Below are 19,568 nucleotides of genomic sequence, written 5' to 3'. Positions count from 1 at the left end.
ATAAACAGGAAACTGGAACCAGCATGTTTTAAGAAATTGTATTTATTTCACTTCAAATGCAGACTTTAATTACGACTTCTTAATTCTGACACAAATTTTGAATTTTCCCTTCTGCAGAACTTTGTACCATTTCCTTCACATTTCTATGTAGGTTTAATTTTTCATTAGCCCAGGCTGTTGGAGTATCATTTCTACCAACATGTGATCAGAGCACTACGAGAAAACACAAGTGAAACAAAAGTCTGACAAATTGTGTTCGATCCTGTTCATCCTCTTTATAAGAATTCATAAAACTGCCCTCAGAAACACTATAGAGACTGCAAGCTGCAACAATCAAGAACATTTACAAAAAAGTCTTTCATACCAAATGCAGTAACTTCACTAAAAAGGTAAACACCATTCACACGAGGACCATGTTCACTATTGTTGTCTGTACTGTGCATGTTTTATTATCTATCGTATATATTGTGATTAACTATGATGTGTTTTAACCATCCTGTGAAACTGAAGGCCAATTTTTACATTCAGGGACAATAAAGATTATTACTACTATGATGCACAAATGCACATACAGGTTTAACAAACAAAAAAAAGTCAGAATATACACACATCATATTCTCTATATTTACAATAATATGTATTTGTGGGTCTAGATAGTTTCGTCTAATATTGATTTTACTGTCCTGATCATTTACAAAAGGTGTTTTAGGTTCTATTTCTTTCACTCACACACACACACACACACACACACACACACACACACACACACACACAGAGGTTTGTCTCTACTCCCTCAAATACAACTGTTAATAAACATATAAACATAGCCAAAAAAACTATTATCTATGTGCATCATATGGAAGCATTATCATCACCAAATTGAAGTTGACGTTTAATCACATTATCGTTTCAAAATTCCTGGAAGTTTCTGGCCCTTTTCCAGTGTTCATGACAAGATACATTATGTAAACAGTGGGAGGCCAATATGATATAACAGCTAAATTGCCCTCAAAAGGACAATTAAAGAAATATTATGTTTAGACAGAGGCCCTGTTCAGTAAATTCTCACTGAAATCTTAGCAGAACAGTAAGTTTATCCCAAAGTATTATTACTATTTGAGCAAAATAGTGAACAAAACAACAGGATCTGTGGGGAAAAACAACTCTAAAAGGTAAAGTTTACACAGACTTATCATCATGCAAGCTTCAAAAAACAAATGGCATAACTGTCTGCTTAAACACGAGGATAGTCACCCCTGAAACCCTAGCCAAGATGTCAAAACAATCAGGTTTGTTGATTCAGTATCACACTTTCACAGCAGTTGACTTCATTCTTCTTTACTTGTCTTTCTGTAAGTGGAAGACATAAAAGGTTATTATTGACACCCCAGGAGCATCTCCAGGGTTATAAAACATAAGTAGACAAGTAGTACTATTATTTATTGTAAACAAATTCAGAATTATAAATGGTGTGTGCTAGTATTTAAGAATGTAACATTACCTTGTCTTGTTGACCAGCCTCATCTGAGCCTTCATACGGTGAAATAAGACATAAAGACATACACAGATATAACATAACAAAATAACATTGAAATACCACATTATATTTTATCTAAATTGTTTGTGATCAAGGCACAGCATTCATCCCACACATCTTTTACTTAGTTAAAAAAAATGTCAAATTTATACAAGGTTCTCAATATTAGTCTATGCAGTGGTGAGATAGTATCAATCCATCTTGCAGTTTTAAATTAAAAGGGTGCAGACAAGTTAACCTTATAAATCATTATTAATACTCTTGGCATACAAGGCATTTTTTTCTGGATTACTTCTTACCTGAGCTAGTAAAGGTCCAAGAGACAAACTTGATTAGACCGTAGAGCACTAGCGCTACACCAACCATTGCCATTGAGTCCTCAATGGTGGGAGTGCTGAATCCTGAAAAGACAGAATTTGAAAAATTACAAAATAATCATGTCTCCATATAAATCTGATTTCAAAGAGGATAAGCTTTGCCATTCATATGAGGTTTTTTTTACTGCCCCATAGAAAAAGTGACCATAATCCAGTCCTTCAAAGCTTATGACATATGCATAGCTGGGGTGGTTGATATGACAAGTTAACTTAATTGGATATGGAAGCACTTACAGACATTCACTATTCACTGAACTCTGTTAAAATAGAAAATGGCATCAGGTAACTATAATGCATCATTAAACAATGTCTGGTCTCATATCACACTACTGGTTCTACCATGATATAACTTCTCTCGCTACTTCACCCATTAATACCTTGACAATGATAAGGTTTTTACTGTGAGCCAAATTATCCACAGAGGTCTCCTCCTCTCCGACACAGATGAACCCAGTGAATAAAGTAGCTTACTGTTACAAATCAGTGTTTCTCCTACACTGTTGGGCACATCACAGATGGGCTGCTATATCTTATCTTATCTCTTATCTTATCTTGTTTATTTGTGCTCACCTTTTTTCTCTGATAACTTAAGATCCAGACATTCAGGAGGTCTCTTCCTCTCCAAAACAATCAAACCCAGTAGTTTAAAATGCTAAAAACACCCAACAAAAAATGTAACAGGAAAATACTGATTTTTTTAACAACTCTAGTCACAGAAGAGTTTCTAACGATGGTGGCTGACGCTAAAACATTAATAGCCCTAATTAGCTAATTCGAAAGTAACACAACACAACTCTTCTTATTTTCAGGTGATTATAAACTAAAGAAAAGATACTTATTATATTGCATTCCATTTCTGCCAATATATCCCTCTAAATCCTACACACTGAACCAGTCTGATTCCTTACCACAGAGCCCTTTGCTGCATGTCATCCCCTGTCTCCCCTGCCTTTCCTGTCTCTCTCTGTCACTATCTATATAAAGCAAAAAATGCCTAGAAAATAATAATCAAAATTATTATGAAATAAAAAAATGAAACCCATTGTTGACAAAAGAGCTTGATAAATGTCCTAAACAACACAATTCTTTCAAATTACCAACGATGTTGACGGTCGTGCTGGCCCGTCGTGTGCTTCCGAGATGGACAGCCACACAGGTGACCTCCCCTCCTCTGCCCAGGTCCAGCTTAGTTGTGTCGAGCTCCAGCCGGGAACTCTGGCTATAAGTTCCATCCCAGGCCTGCTTGTGGCCCGTTACACTGCCTGATCCCAGAGGCCTGGACTTCCCATCAGCGCCTTTAAACTCCCAGCTCAGTTCCAGGGAGAGGGGGGCAAAGCCAGACGCCTCACACTGGACTGTCAAAGCCTGGCCGGGAACAGCGAGGGGCAGAGGGGACGGGTGGATGGAGAGAGATGGAGGTTCTGGGTAGAGGGAGAAAAGAGTGGAGGCAAAAAAAAAAAAAAGAGAACAGAGAAAGTTAATAACAATAATTATCTGATACTCAATGAAATCTGGGTTATTTAGGAGCTTACAATATGCTCTGATACAGAATTTGTTTATTTCAGTGCTGTTTTACAGCAGACACTAAGCAGTAACAGGTTATATGTGACAGTGTGTGAATGCCAGCATGGACAGAGACTGATTAATGGTGCACTTGAGCATATTGCCTCTGTCATCTCCACTTGAGTAATGCTACAAAGAGAGGATGTTCTCCTTTTAAGCAGAGGTCCAGGCTAAGAAAAATAATCCAAATACAAGCATGCTGTTTGGCTTTAAACAACCTTTTCTCTCACCTACAATCTCAAGCTCCACTGCCACCTGAGCCACAAGGTAGGGCAGATAAACTGTACAAATATACATCCCAGAGTGACGAACTTTAGCCTCCTGCAGGATCAGAGACGCGTTTCCTTTCTCATGCAAACTCTCAAAGTCCAGTGTGGCCCCTTCCTCTTGCGTATCAGCCAAGCGGTCCGCTTTGCCATCGTAGGCCAGAACCAATCGCCCATCACCTCTGAACTGGTAGCGCCACTCTACAGCAAAACCCAACCTGGAGAGAGGCGAGGAGGGGTCGGCCCAGAAGCCACAGTCCAGCAGCACTGGTTCCCCCAGTCTGGACTGCACTGAGACTGTTTTACTGGTAACACTGAGGATCACTGAGGAGACAGACAGACAGGACAAGAGATCTTAATTATAGATATCTCTAAATGGTAGCAGCCATGTTGTCGATGATCCCTTGCAACAATCATCATTGGTTGTCTGAGTCAAAAATCATTACCATTGTGCTCTTTGGTTGCTGTGGGAGCACGCATGATAGAGGAAACGGCCAGCTCTTTGTTCAGGCCCTGAACGGCGGTTGAAAACCAAACAGCTTGCAAATACATGGGGCTTAAGGCGGAGGCTGTGAGAGGAGCAACCCATTTGAGGGTGGACGGCTGCGGCAGGAAGGGGTTGATCTCACACTGGGGCTTCTTAACAGAGCCTCTGGGAGGGTTCAGACAGCGGTGGCAAAGAGTGGCAGCTGGGTCTGAGGAAAGAGGAGTCGCAAGACTGTCATGTGCACATTGTTATGGTTTAGTAAATCAAAGACGCTTGCTTTGCTTTTATGTAAAAGAAATGGAATTTGACCAAGAGAATGGTAAGAATGGTCGGATAAAAACGAATCAATTATGGATCCCTGGCTGAATGAATCAAGTTTAAGTCTGGAAAAAACATAAATGAAGAAATTAAGCAACACTGAACCCATATTTAATGTAAAATTAAACAAATAAACCTTTAACAGAGATATTTTGGTAAATTACTATATCAGTGTTGAATCAGTAAAAGGATGCAGAGAATACATAGTCTGGAGCTAGACATCTGAATTGCTATTTAGGATTTAGGGGGATACTTTGGCAGAAATGGAATATAGTATAATATGTATGTTTGCATTTGAAAAACACAGATTTTTTTTAACATGAAACTGCTTTATTCAGTTTGTTTTACTGGTTTATATCAACTGGTCCTTTTGTTTTGTAGAGGAAGAAACCTCTACGAATAATTCGGCTCACGGTTAGAACGTCCTGAACAAAGGACACTGAAGTTTCAGCTGGTTGCAAACTACAGTCCTCACTGTTAGATGCCACTAAGTCCCACTATATCTTACACACTGGACCTTTAAGTAAAAGAAAGTGTGGTTTTGAAGCTAGAGGACACATGGTTGCTGCATCTGTGTAAAGTCTGTGTTCATTGCTCTCAGTTTTCTTCTCACAGAAGTCTCTACCAACTAAACTGACCTTTACTCTGACAGTTTAAAGAATTTAAAGAAAGAGACCTACAGCCCTTGTCAGTGAAGTTTAGATTACGTCATTTACAGTAAGCAAAATGAATAAACAACATTCACCACTGTTTCAGTAACTAACTTAAGGGTATCCTCGTACTGGGGTAGAAGTCATACTGGGGCTCAACCAGGTGTCAACACATTCAACTCAGATAGACAAGCTGAAAAAGTGCAATCATGCTCAGGTATAATAATGATTTTATAGATCAGCAGCACTTACATCTCTGGAGGCTTATAGTTCTGAATCTACACACAAGGAACAGCAGAGAGCAAGGACCCACACATATGAAACATATACCTCGTACATACAAGAAGCACAATGCACACCCACTCTCAAACACACATCTAGATGAATGTGCGGTTACACATTCTGTTCAGTGTGTATTTTTGAACTAACCTGTGACAAAGTAGACTCTGTCGGGGTTGATGTCGGATGGAGCCGGTTGGGACTCTGCAGCGTGGCTGTGTGCATCTGTTCTGACGTGAAGCAGGGATTTTTCCTGGCTTGTAGCTGCAGTTAAACCTCCTCCTCGACCGGCTTTCTCCTGCACGAACCAGCAGTCCAGCACTGGACAGCTGCTGCTGCAGGCTTTTGACAATAGATTTAACAAGAAATGAACAATGAATATGGAAAAAAACACTGTGAACAAGAGCATATGATTACACCATATTCTGATATTACAGTCCATGGTGTTTTGTATTCTTCCATGGCCACACTTAAACATTCCCCTAATATTTACCAGTGAATCATCATTTAGTGTCTCCAGTATCCCTCCAAAACATATGAGTAAGTAATCCACCATTAGCTGCAGCAGTTAATGTCATAAGAAATACAAAATATAGAAGGAATTATGAGGCCTTGCAAGAGTTAAACCCTGACAGACAGAAATAAAAGTAAAACTGTGATCCTCTCCAGGGAGCAAATACGTTGAGGTTGACTCGAGTGTTGCAGTCTTACTTTCATTTTTATTCTCCTGCTTTTTCATGTCATTGTTTGGACTTTAAACCAAAATTCTGACAAAAAGAGCAGTATCCTCAAGAAAGTCTGAGCTCCTTTTCCCTTGTCTTCTCTCTGTCTTTATTATTATGTTCATACACGTATTTAGATTTTAGAGTAGTTTCCACTAGATGCTGGGTACAGTTTCGGCCACAGGGGCGCGCTACTCCACTGACGCTTCACGCCAAACTCCCTTTAGAAATACATCATAATTTAACTTAATCTAGTCAAAGCTAAATGTATACGGGGTACAGGAAATACCTTTAGACATTATATTGCACGACTGGATCTTGTGTCAAATTCGGCATACATATTTCACAAATAATCACATATCAACAATATTTAATAGCCTGAAATATTGAGTTGGACTCACTTTGCATACCGTGATCCTGTATTCTGAATTTATATTCCAGCTGTTGGATTTTCCTGTTAATGACCCCTGAGTAATGTTATTTACAAAACATCTTCATCTGCAATCAACAATATATGCACATTAACATTAACTATGTCCTTTTGTTTAGCGGAGTTTGAGTTACTTCAATACACGAGAAAACACGCATCCGGGCCACAGGTCCACTGCACATGCATAAAAGTAGTCTGTTCCATCTGTTTGGTTTAGCAGCAGAGCAAAACATATCGACATATGCTAAATAAATCGACAGATAGCCTTAGTAACCTTACCTTTAATGAAGCAGAAAGCAGCAACCAGGGACAGTTTGTAGATTGTAGAGAAGTCTGTCATGATTGTTGTCTTCACGTTATTGTCAGGTACTCTTTGCTGCTATGGTACGAACAGTCTTGTTTGAATTGTGGGTTTCCCCTTCAACTCCGGGTACATTTTAGTTTCACTTTCACGTACAACGAGTCCGTCAAGTCAACCACAAAAAACAAAACAAATTCCGGTCATAATTTCAAAGTAAAGCCACTGTAATCAACGTTGAGCGACCTTACAGGTAAACTCACATCTGAAAATAAAACTGACTGGATACTCAGACACAAACCCTTTCACCAGATCTTCAAAGCAAAGACTGCTTGAAATAGTTTTAATTGTGCATTGAAAAGTTCTCCAGCTCTACAGGTAGATGGCGCCCTCTGCCACACAATAATCCACCAAGACTTGCTCTGGACGTGTTCCCAACCTTTATGTGTCCTTCCTTGATCTATTAATCTGCAAAACATATACTGCATCTGAGATTTAGCATAACTGCCGCTGTTTAGAGCATGTGCACAACTTGTGTGTGAGCATCTTGAAACCTTTAATTCAGAAAAGGGAGATTAGTGAGAAACAAGTGAACATGTGAGGCTGCAACCCTTCAGGAGTAGAATGTGGTTTGTGGGAACAGAGGTCATATGAGGACAAGAGAAAAAGTAAACAGTTTTGGCTAGACCAGTATACTCCTACACCTACAACCTTTTAATAATCTACTGCTCAGCAAGATGAGCAACTATCACTCCATCCAAAAAGATATTTCTCCACAGACACTCATGCTGTCATTGTTTTCAGCTGAAAAGAACATAGTTCATGTTCATGATCCTCATATCCAGAGAGCAATATTTGGGTTGCATGTCTTTATGTGCTTTTAACATGCATATTTTGTTTGATGATAACTAATTTCCATTCAGTGTACTCCCCAAATGTGTTATCCTGCTATATATGTCGCAGTTTCTTGTAGATTCAAAGCCAAATGCACACACTTTACTTGTGGCTTTTAATCACTGATGTTTTACCGATGCTCATGTTTGGTTATTTTTCTGAGCATTTTCATTGACTCCAGATGAATGTGGCAAAACAAGTAAGACAGACAAGATAACAACCATGGCCTGCTCTTTGTTCCTGCTGTGCACCCAAATGTGCAAATCATGCCAGATCACTGTGTCACACCCAAACACAAAAACGAAACCTAACAGGCTCACCACGTGATTTCTCAGAAATGGCACAGAGGGATGTGCTGTTTCTGGCCAGTGGTGGTGCTCTAACTCTGTCACTGAGTCCTGAGAGGGCAACTGACAGCAATACCTTATGCAAGAAATAAAAACAGCAGGGTTCAACAGCGAGACGAAACAAAGGAGTTAATAAACAAGTTGCATTCTGGGCAGGTTTGGTGTGACTCACTGTTTATGCCTGTTCCAGATAATTAAACCGTGTTGTCATCTAAAGAGTTTCAGTTCTGTGTACATGAAACAATGAATCGCCTCAAACCAAAACTTACATCTTGTTATATTCTTGTATCTACTTTGCATTTCCATTTGGGTAAAATAATGAGGTCTGTGTGTTAAAAATATTGATGCCCAGTTTGCCCTGCAGTGACTGCTAGGACAGAGCGATAGAGTGTTAGTGCGTCTGCCATTTCAAATCAACAAAGGAAAACACAAAATGGCAGCACACAGGTGTTCTCAGAGTCGAGGGTGTGGCACGGTGACAACCCGCATGTATCATGTGAATGTCATACTGTGTTTATCTTACCTTAGGAACTTTACAGAACCACACAGCATTATGTCTAGCAGAGCTTTGCTGTATTTTTCAGTGCCAAAAAGGAACTGTCTCTATTAGGCCTTAATAATCATATTATAACAGATTAAATAGGAAAATGGCTGTGAGGATAATCTCTTGGTTATTTTGAATGTAAGCCAGATGTAATGTGTAATGTGTAATGTGTATTTTTCATGCCATATTTTGTTTTGTGTAGGTTATTTCTTTATTTAATCCACCAGTGGAAAGGTGGGAGCAACTGCTTAACTGCATTTAACTTGTTTAATCTATCTTTAAACAGAGAACTTTGGTGTTCATCAGAGACGCAGTGGAGGTTATATGCAGATATACTGTGTATGGTATACCTGCCTCTTTTCCTGTCTGTTGACAGTATACCCACTGGAGTAAATGGGAGAGTATGCACACTTCCTCCTTGGTATACCCATCTATCTAGTAGGCTAGTACAGCCACCTCATCGGCTACCACTACACTACAGCTGTCCATGGTGATCTAAATGGTGTTTCAGTATAAAACAGTATCCCTAAATATTTGGAGATACAAAATATCCGCCACGTTTGCTGCTTAACTTTCAAAAGGCTAGAAAATTCTGCATTCTGGGGAATTGAAATGCTCCAATTTGTGCCTTTTCTGCATCAATTTATGGTGTAAATGTAAATTGTAAATCTAGAGGTGTGTTGATCAGAACAAGTTACAACATGAAACCTATGTGTAACTTTGTCTTGTCTGTCTGACTGGATTGCGACAATTTTTATGGTCAGGGAAGTCAAAATGATCCTTAAAGGACTTGTAATGTGTAAGCATGTCTAGGGTGAAGTTTATATTATATTATATTATGTGTGTGCAAAATCCTAGTATGCTGTTTGTCTCCTGTTCTTTCTTCGTATAGTCTGTCTGACTAAAATACGTTTCACTTTCCAACAACCTCTGTTCTTCCATCTCACCTAGTAACTGATGACGATCAGGAAGCTCAACCAATGCCGAATTATCTGAGCAGGCAGTCAACAAAGTGAAGCGGGCTGGAAGGACCACGAAGGAGATCGGCTGAGTTGTGTATTAACATTTTAAGTGTTTTTAGGTTTGTTATATGATCAAAATGAGGAGGATCATTTTACTGCTGCTTCTCTGCCACGCTGTGTCTGCAGGTAAGTTTTACCGACATCAAAAACGTCTGTAGTTATAACCGCACTTTTAAGATACTGCGTTGGCTGATGTCGAGTTGAAGCGGAACTAAACGCCATCAGACTTTTTGGTTGTAGTTTACAGAGGTCTTATGTTTCCGGGAGAATTTATTGAGAATCGGCTTAACTGAGATATGTCTACAGTCATTCATAACTATCATTATGCTATAATAATTCGCACTCGTATATTATCACACATTTGTTTAACCTGTGTCCTCTAACTATCGGCAAGTTTGTTGGGGCGATAACGCATGTAATTTACCAGCTTAACCCTTGCTCTGTAGTGTAGGCTGTGGGTGTGAACTCAATGTGTATAATGGTTTGAATATAAAGAAGTAATAGCCCTAATGAAATATACAATCAGTAATTTCTAGACCTGCAGGTTCAGATATCATTTTGATGTTTTTATTTTGACTTAATATGTAAAAGAGCTAGCCTATGTGTTTGTTTTTATTATCACCGTTGAAAATAAAGCCTTGTTTTGTTGCCGTTTTTAAAAGCAATCTGTCTGTGAAAAGACCTAACAATTAACAGGTTAATAACAGGTTTTATGCTTGTGTTTTAAATTTTGGTTGTTGGTTGATAAGTTACATTAATTACAGATTGTGAATTTAAGAAAACATCATTGTATTACAGGTCAGACATATTGTAAAATTAATTGATTAAGTTAGCTCTAGATACTTAAGTTTTATTGTATCTTTGTGTTTTCTTTTAATAATAATAATAATAATAATAATATATAATCATGTAAGTTATTATATATTAGCTGTAGTGGATGTTTCTTTCTATTGTTCTTTATAGTGTATTATGGTCTAGTATAGTGTTTTTATTGTGTATTTTGGAGTACATTTTCCAAAAAAAAAAACCAACAAGGTACTTTTTGTACCCAGGGAACTGATATTATGGTAACAGAAAAAAATTAAAGATTCCATTCAATAAAACTGACATCATTTTTATCAACTGTTTACAGTGACTCACTCCCTGAAATATTTCTACACTGCCTCCACTGGAGTCCCAAACTTCCCAGAGTTTGTGACTGTTGGGTTGGTTGATGAAGTTCTGATAAGTCACTATGACAGCAACACCAGGAGAGCAGAACCCAAACAGGACTGGATGAGCAGAGTCACGGCAGATGATCCTCAGTACTGGCAGAGACAGACTGAGGGATTAATGGGTACCCAGCAGACCTTCAAAGCCAACATTGAGATTGCAAAGCAGCGCTTCAACCAAACTGGAGGTTTGTTTATGTTTCACTTTTAACTCAAAAAAGTGTTCTCATAGTATTTTATTGTTATTAAATTGTCTCTCTCTCTCTTTTTCTCTCAGGTGTCCACATTCTCCAGATGATGTATGGCTGTGAGTGGGACGATAAGACTGGAAACATCAATGGTTTTAATCAGTATGGTTATGATGGAGAAGACTTCATATCACTGGACCTGAAGACAGAGACATGGATTGCTCCTAATCTACAGGCTTTCATCACCAAACACAAGTGGGACAGTGACAAAGCTGATATAGCTTACAGGAAGAATTACCTCACTCAGATTTGTCCTGACTGGCTGAAGAAGTATGTGGACTATGGGAGGAGCTCTCTGCTGAGAAAAGGTAGAATGTCCTGAATTACAATACCTGAATTATTTTGTCACTCACTTTGTCTTTACCGTGGCAATACTAGATTTTCATGTTTGTTTGTTTTTCTTATCATTTCATTTCTTCGTATTCTGTATAGCAGCAGAAGGAATGCAGTGATTTTACTCCTGATAATAACCAGGGAAAAGAGATAGAAAACAAAGGTTGATTTGCTGCACACAGTAATGAAACTGAATAAAATACATCCACAATATTACCACATCTATAGTAAATGACCTGCAAATGCAAATTCACTATGGTTATAAAATCCAAAACATGTCACCACAACAACTCTAGACAATATTTAAAATGTGTCTGCTGAGGAAGAGACAGCTTTAGACCTCTGCATCTAAAACATTTATAGTGGACCCTGGAGCCATGACAGACACGTGAATTGTCTCTCTCTCTCTTTACTCTCCAGAGCTTCCCTCAGTGTCTCTCCTCCAGAAGTCTCCCTCCTCTCCAGTCAGCTGCCACGCTACAGGTTTCTACCCAAACAGCGCCATGATGTTCTGGAGGAAAGACGGAGAGGAGCTTCATGAGAACGTGGACCACGGAGAGATCCTCCACAACCATGATGGATCCTTCCAGATGAGCAGTGACCTGAACGTTTCATCAGTCCCACCTGAAGACTGGAGGAGGTACGACTGTGTGTTTCAGCTCTCTGGTGTGAAGGAGAACATCGTCACCAAACTGGACAAAGCAGTGATCAGGACCAACGGAGGTAAGACTTCTATGAAATGTAATTTGCTCTGTAGTTAATTGTGATTATTATATTGTGCTGAATACAGCTTTGTTCTTGTGGGCTTTTGTAGTTTCAGCTGATTGATGACCCAAAAAATTACCTAAATTTTCTTAAAGTCTTTCAGTTTTTCACTACAAAATGGGCCTCATGCAAGAACCACTCATAGTAACAGATTTGTATAAGTGATGTAAGATCTGTGGCGTTGACTGATTTTCTCATATTTAGATTCTCTCTTAGATATGAATAAAATTCATAAGTGGTCTAGACCTGTTGTATGAGTCATATACAATATATTGCATATACATGCAAAATTAGTTGACTGTATTCCATATTATAATCATAACTTACCAATTCACAGAGAGTTTTTATGCCTCCATGCAGGTCACGCTGTGGCTAAAGGTGTCATGTTTTCAGGTTGTATGTCGGTCTGTCATTCTTGTGAACACAGTATCTTAAAATCACCTTCCAGAAATTTGGCACAAACGTCCACTGGGATTCAACAATGAACTGATTAGATTTTGGAGGCCAAAGGTCACTGTGACCTCACAAAAGGATTCACACACTAATGACAAATTTTACACAAAGGTCTAATAGGATAAAATGGTAAAGTGATGACATTTTATATCCAGAAGGTCAAAGGTCAACTTCACTACAAAAAAACACTTTTCTGGCCATTACTCAACGCCATAACTCAGATACTGATACTCAGATACTGAACCAGTGACACTAGTCTGTGCTAATTGTATAGATCCTCTGTGCTCACATGTTGAGACGTGTGAAGCAACCTTGTCTTAGAGTTTGTAGCTTCTTTGCAGAAACAGCTATATTTGAAACGCTGTCAACTGTTGCGTCTACATATGGGTCTGAACAGACATGGATGTAAACTCCAACTGCAACTTGACTGGTTCACAGAGATATATAACTGCCAGTTGGTAATTCCAGGTTTTGTTTTGTTTTTGAAGATTTTATGATATTATTGGCATGCTAAGGCACAGCAACTGATACTTTTCAGTTGTCAGATTATTTAGCATCTCCTATGAAATCATTCCCTCTATTTCTCTCACAGTACAACACTGCTCTGATGACACTTTGTTAACAGCTTTATTATTAATATTTTCTAACTTCTTGCGGTCTTCTAATCCTATGATACTGACATTTGTTTGCTGATTTCCAACCCCAGAACTTGACACTCCTCAGTATGGAATTCTTTCTTTCACTCTTTGGTAACATTTTGTGAATGAAACTTTTTCACAAGCAGAGCAGAACAGGCTGTCTTAAATGGTGTTTTTTGAGGTGTTAATTACTGATGAAATCTCATGAACACAAACCTCCTCATTAACAGGTGTTTGTCAGGCTAAAATGAATGAATTTTTTCCAGTTAAGAGAGTTTTGTGACTTGGAACACTTGTACAAGCAAACCTCTCAAAACAAAGTGAGAGAGAGTTTTAGGATAACACTACAAAAAAGTTGCATGAGGCCCACTGGTTTCTGTGTGCTGCTTTTTGACTCTTTGTAAACCTCTGAAGGATACAGTACAAGGTCAGAAATGCAGCATTGAAAACATCACATTATTTATTGGTTTACACTTTGCTAAACTCAAGTGGACATACGTTTTGGTCATTTTGAAAAAGTAATATTTTTCCAAAGTTGTGTTTTTTGTTTGTTGTTCAAATCATTATTTTTTCAGTTATCGGTCATGAAACATGATAAAACAATAGTTAAGTATATTTTATAGACACAGTTTTTAAGTAATAGCCAAAGTCATTTAGTGAACTTCATCTTTACAGGTTGTGTTTTTTTGTTTTTGTTTTTTATGCTCTGCAGAAAAGCCCAGTGACATGACTGTTCCCATCATTGCTGCAGTTGTTGTTCTTGCTCTTGTACTCATCGCTGTCATTGGATTTGTGATGTACAAAAGAAAGAAAGGTGAGAGAATCAAGCATTTCCAAATTTGACTTTTCCAATTCAGATACTTTTTAATCTTTAAATGAATGCATATCCAGATTGCAAAGTGAAACAAACTTTAGATCCAAAGACCCTCCACCTTGTTAGTGCAATTTGTTTGTTTGTTTGTTTGTTTTGGTTGTTATTTTTTACATTTTAGATTTTGAGTGAATTAAAAAAAATGCTCTCACTGAGAGCTAAAGTTGATCAAAATTTAATCCTTCATTTGCTCAAATGGGAAGCAACCAGCAGAGCCACAGTACCCTCTGTCGTTTAGTCGTAGTCAGTGATCATACAGTAGTTCTCTGATAGTTACAAAGTCTGTGTCATCAAAGTTGATGAGCTGCCTAAATTCATCAAAGTTGTTAATAGATAAAAGTTGATAGTCGAATCCAGTTTTCAAAATTGAAAGTGTTAATTCAATGCACATCACAGTTGGAAGTAGCCACCAGTGAATAGTGTAAGACTCAGAGCCACTGTGTCATTATAATATGACCCTAGCTTAATGGTGTTAAAATAAAGATGTTAACAGAACTGTAAAAGGTATTTCTAACCTTTTTAAGTAGGTAGGGTGTCAGAGTTAATGGTGAAAATATATTTGCAACTGTGGCATCTGACATCTCTTTTTATTTTATTTCAGCCAAGTCCCCTCAACACAGTGAGTATAACTTGTTTTTAATTGTATTTACATGTTTATACTTTGAGTAGATGCTCATATCTATAAACGCTGAGTGCAAAAGTTGAACTAGTTAATCTAAATTAATTAAACTAACTAATCAAAATTTAAAGCAACCATGCCAAACTCACGTTCAGGTAAGTCTATGTTTTCAGCTACTACTGTCAGTAACTGCTTTTATTCTAATCTGAGACAAGTCAGATCACCTCTTTAACATTGGGTGGGGACCATTTTCAATCTCTGTGAGAGATCTGGCTGTGACTCCAGCCTCATAGGGGATTTGGGGGGAATTTTCCCCTGGATAAATATTTAGAAACTTAACAGCAAAATGTAGCATTTTAGACCATTTAAAAAAAAAAAAATCTTAGATCAAGGGATCTAAAGTTTTGATGACTGGGTGCCACTTTAGGGAGCCAGGGTATAATTGCGGGCCACACAGGAAAAATGATCAGACGGTTACTTTTTTTATGACATTTTTCATGATATTCTTTCTAACAATTTTTATAAACTGTAAAAGCTGAGAGTGATCTGGCCTTTTAAACACATAACACATGTAACATTCTAATTTTCCACTTTTTAACACATTTGAAAAAAAAGGAAAGAAGACTGTGTTTGACATGGGTTGTACCTACCCACAGCAGTCGAGCAACAGCTTCTGCTGCTGTACAGCAACACCACTTGCACAAATCACATGCATAACTACAGTACACTGTAATATCATAACTGGGGGTAATAATAATAACAATTGCAATTTGTTAAAATTTATTTGAGATTATGATTACTTTTGCTAAGGATTATTTTGGATGGCAGTTTGTGGTTGCTTGTCGCAGCATAGCAACGTTTTTGTGGTGGGCATTTTAAGTATGTTTGAATATTTGGGGAGGAGTCCCCTCTAATACATTTTGTGATTACTTCCTAGAGTTAAATAATATCATGCCAAGATTTGGTCCAGTGAAAGATGCTTACGTGCCTCAAAGCCCAACACTGCTCTAAGGGGCTTAGGCAGAACTCCCTCATACCACCACACAGACTCAAGGTTCAGTTCTTGTCTGCAAAGGACGTACAGACTATGGAGAAAAAGGCATTGACGCAGTGGACTGTGTAAAGTTAGAGCACTTGAATCGATATGCCAAACATTTCATAACCACACCAGCTGTTAAAGTATTCATGTCTTTGGCCAAGACCCTGAAAATATTATCTTCCTAACTGATATTTAGTGGAGAAGAAGTATTGAGTTGAGATACATGTGTATTGACATTATAGACACGAAACATTTGTGCAGAGGAAATAATGGCCAAAAACTGAAAAACTGGGGGAAAAAAATCAGTTTATGACTGTCAACCCAGAGCAGTTTGATGATCTTATTCATTACTTGATTACTGTTTAGATTATTTTGTGCTTTGTTCTCTCTAGAGTCAAAGATTTCTTCTTCAAGCGTCTCTTCTACAGAAAGTAGAAACAGCGACACACCATTAATCAAAGGTAACTAATGGTTCTGCACTGGTTATGTTAGTCTGAAATATCACCTGTATTTGTGCATACTCTCTCATACCACCACACAGACTCGGGGTTCACTTCTCGTCTGCAAATATCTGACAGACTGGGAAGGAAACGGCTTTGTCACAAAAGATGTACTCTGTAAAGTCAGAGTACTTCAATCCATATGGTAGACATTTTAGAACCACACCAGCTGTGTAAGTGCTCATGTTTTTGACCAAAATCCTGAAAATATTATTTTCCTAACTGAAACTTAGCTGAGATTAAGTATTGTGTTGAGATTCACGGGTTTTGACATTATACACATGTAACATTTGTGTAGACTAAGTCATGGCCCAAAACTATCAGTGTTTGACTGTCTCTCCGGAGCAGTTAAGCGGGTGCAGTTGAACTAGTGTTGCCTTGTCTTGATTATTTTGTTTTGTTTTTATAGACATGAAGACTTCCTCTGACACTTCTCCTACAGGGTCTTGGATCAGCCAATCAGGTTTATTTTTATTTGTCTATCTATCTGTCTGTCTGATGTTATGTACATGTATCTATACATTGTTGTCCTTTACTTGATTATTGTTTTGATTATTTTGTGTTTTGTTCTTTCCAGAGTCAGAGACTTCTTCTTCAAGTGGCTCTTCTACAGAAAGTCTAAACAGCGACACACCATTAATCAAAGGTAACTAATGGTTCTGCACTGGCTATGTCGGTCTGAAATATCACCTGTATTTATGCACATTTTGAGAACTTAAAAGCATTTATTTTATTTTCAGTGGTTTCTCGCTGTCACATTTTTTATTCATTTTTTAGAAATCATTAGTTTTTAAACAGATCATTTATGAAAGCCTATGTTTTATCCAGACATATTGGAGTGACAGTGTGAAGAGGAGGATGAACTCCACTCCATAAGACATTGGCAACACTGAAGTTTATTGTCTGCAGTTTCTTCACAATCTGTTATCCAGATACAAACAAATGTGTCACCTCACCACCAAAATGGTTTGCAGAATACTCATACTTATATGGTCAAAAAGTCACAGAGCATTGAGGCTTTAAAGCTGCCAGGGTTCTCACTCGCACTAAACCTTGGCAGCACATCACCCCCACTCTCTAACAACTGCACTGACTTCCTGTTAAGCTCCGGATCACCTTCAAACTTCTCCTGCTCACCTACAAATCTCTGCACACCCTTGCCCCTCAGTATTTAACAGACCTCCTTCATGTTCACCACCCATCCCAGAACCTGCAATCTGTGGACTTGGGCCTCCTTTCAATTGCTCGTACTAGAAGGCAAACCTTTGGAAGCAGGGCCTTCAGTGTGGCAGCACCCACCCTCTGGATGTGATTTTGTGGTTGTCTGTGTGATTTTGTGGTTGTTTGCAATTGTGAAGCGACCTTGGGTTTCTTGAAAGGCGCAATATAAAATTGATTTATTATTATTATTATTATTATTATTATTATTAAAGCTGCATTAATCAGTATTTGTTTATAAGATAAGATGCCTTTATTATCATTATATACAATAAAGGCATCTTATCTTATACACAAATACTGAATAATGAATAATCATTAAAGGGATAGTGCACCCAAAAATGAAAATTCAGCCATTATCTACTCACCCATATGCCGAGGGAGGCTCAGGTGAAGTTTTAGAGTCCTCACAACACTTGCGGAGATCCCAGGGGAGAGGGGGTAGCAATACAACTCCACCTAATGGAGGCTTATGGCACCCCAGATTCAAACGTCCAAAAACACATAATTGAAACCACAAAATATCTCCATACTGCTCGTCCATAGTGATCCAAGTGTCCTGAAGCCCCGACATAAAAAGTTGTTTGGAAAAATGTAATTTAAACTCTGTTTTTAGCCTCATTGTAGCCTGCAGCTCTAACTGCCTCTCTGTGCACTGCGTTCATGTGTGTGCACTTGCGCGAGACCGCGAGACATGGGCACCGTGTTCATGTGTGTTCACGTGCTTTCGCTTGCACGTGAGACCAGCGAAAGTGCAAACTACAATTGTTGCCAGCACTGGTTTATGGATGAATTCTGCACTGGGACAAGGAGCCGTGCTACCACATTTAAAATACACAAAGAAGTTATAGTTTCAATTTAAGAAGTGACATTTCTAATAAAATATTTGTTAAAACATTGGTAAAACAAACAAGGACAATTATTTTTGGAAAGAAGTAAAACATGATATTCAAAACAATGAAAGGATCGCAGCACTCATACATACATACATACATACATCTTAAAGAAAAAACAACAACATAGTTACAGTTTGATGCTTCTGCTGTTGGGGATTTCTGGTCATGGTTAAATCAATATTGTTAATGCAAATGTATACACATTATATGTACTCATGTAGGGTCTTGTGATATGATGATAAAATATATTTTTCAACCAGTTAAGATTTCTCTTTACTATTTATACTGAGCAAGCCATTATTTGGCTCTCTGGTTGTATTAGATCACTGAAGGCAATACTGCAAATTGATCAGCAACAGTAGAAACATGCTACATAAACACTCTAAATTCCCCTTAGGTGTCAGTGTGAAAGATCATCTATCTGTGTTACTGCTGCTGATAAACTATACTCTACCTCTCGGCCATTGTACACTGGAATTGACTTCAGTCCCCCACAACTCTGAACAGGATGAACCAGATAGGAAATGTATAGTTGGAGTTTTGTATCACTGTGGTGAATCATATATATCACAACATGAAATTACACAAACAGTAATAGATTTAATCAGTGTTGTCCACCCTTATGGACACACTTACACAAATTATAAGCATCAATACCACAATTATTTTTCAGTTGTGTAAATAGTTTGTATATTTCTTTAAAAGTGCTTAAATTTAAAGATTTTGTTTTGATTTCACTTAAGCAGAAACAAATCTGAGGTTCTTAATTAATCTGGAGTATGTTGTTGTTTTTTTGTTTCATTATATCTATCTTTTGATCTGTTTTAAGCTTCTCAGCACACTGATAGAAATGTTCTTGAAAATATTTGCTACTATTATTTGGGGACAAGGGATGTTTTCTCTCTTAGTTTTGTAACCATAAAGAAATTGAACAGCGATGCTCCAAATCACTTATTGTGTTGGTTAAGTCGGTGATTGTCAAATGATGTTGCCCTGCTTTTTGTACTTTTGATTTGCTTTTCAATAAAGTGTCTAAAATTCCA

At 38.0% G+C, this 19,568-nt stretch overlaps 2 protein-coding genes across 2 annotated transcripts; one reads left to right on the top strand and one right to left on the bottom strand.

Moving 5' to 3' along the window:
• Positions 1-710: 710 nt before the first annotated feature.
• Positions 711-7,251, bottom strand: tapbp.1 (TAP binding protein (tapasin), tandem duplicate 1). The gene is made up of 8 exons (XM_049602317.1): positions 6,909-7,251; positions 5,628-5,819; positions 4,190-4,438; positions 3,708-4,067; positions 3,012-3,335; positions 1,837-1,938; positions 1,502-1,530; positions 711-1,350 (listed from the first exon to the last, which is right to left on the bottom strand). Exons 1-8 carry the CDS (start codon positions 6,967-6,969, stop codon positions 1,339-1,341), a joined length of 1,329 nt encoding a protein of 442 aa, XP_049458274.1. The 5' UTR covers positions 6,970-7,251; the 3' UTR covers positions 711-1,338.
• Positions 7,252-9,713: 2,462 nt separating this feature from the next.
• LOC125904721 (major histocompatibility complex class I-related gene protein-like) lies at positions 9,714-19,568 on the top strand. Its single transcript, XM_049602318.1, has 10 exons — positions 9,714-9,860; positions 10,867-11,133; positions 11,223-11,501; positions 11,947-12,249; positions 14,095-14,196; positions 14,855-14,872; positions 16,304-16,372; positions 16,821-16,874; positions 16,989-17,057; positions 17,240-19,568. The coding sequence occupies exons 1-10, from the start codon at positions 9,803-9,805 to the stop codon at positions 17,251-17,253; spliced, it is 1,233 nt and encodes a 410-aa protein (XP_049458275.1). The 5' UTR covers positions 9,714-9,802; the 3' UTR covers positions 17,254-19,568.

This window comes from Epinephelus fuscoguttatus, linkage group LG17 (genome assembly GCF_011397635.1).
Source record: "Epinephelus fuscoguttatus linkage group LG17, E.fuscoguttatus.final_Chr_v1".
Classification (NCBI taxonomy): domain Eukaryota; kingdom Metazoa; phylum Chordata; class Actinopteri; order Perciformes; family Serranidae; genus Epinephelus; species Epinephelus fuscoguttatus.
Note: the sequence above shows the minus strand (reverse complement) of the source record. Positions and strands in the feature narration are given on the sequence as shown.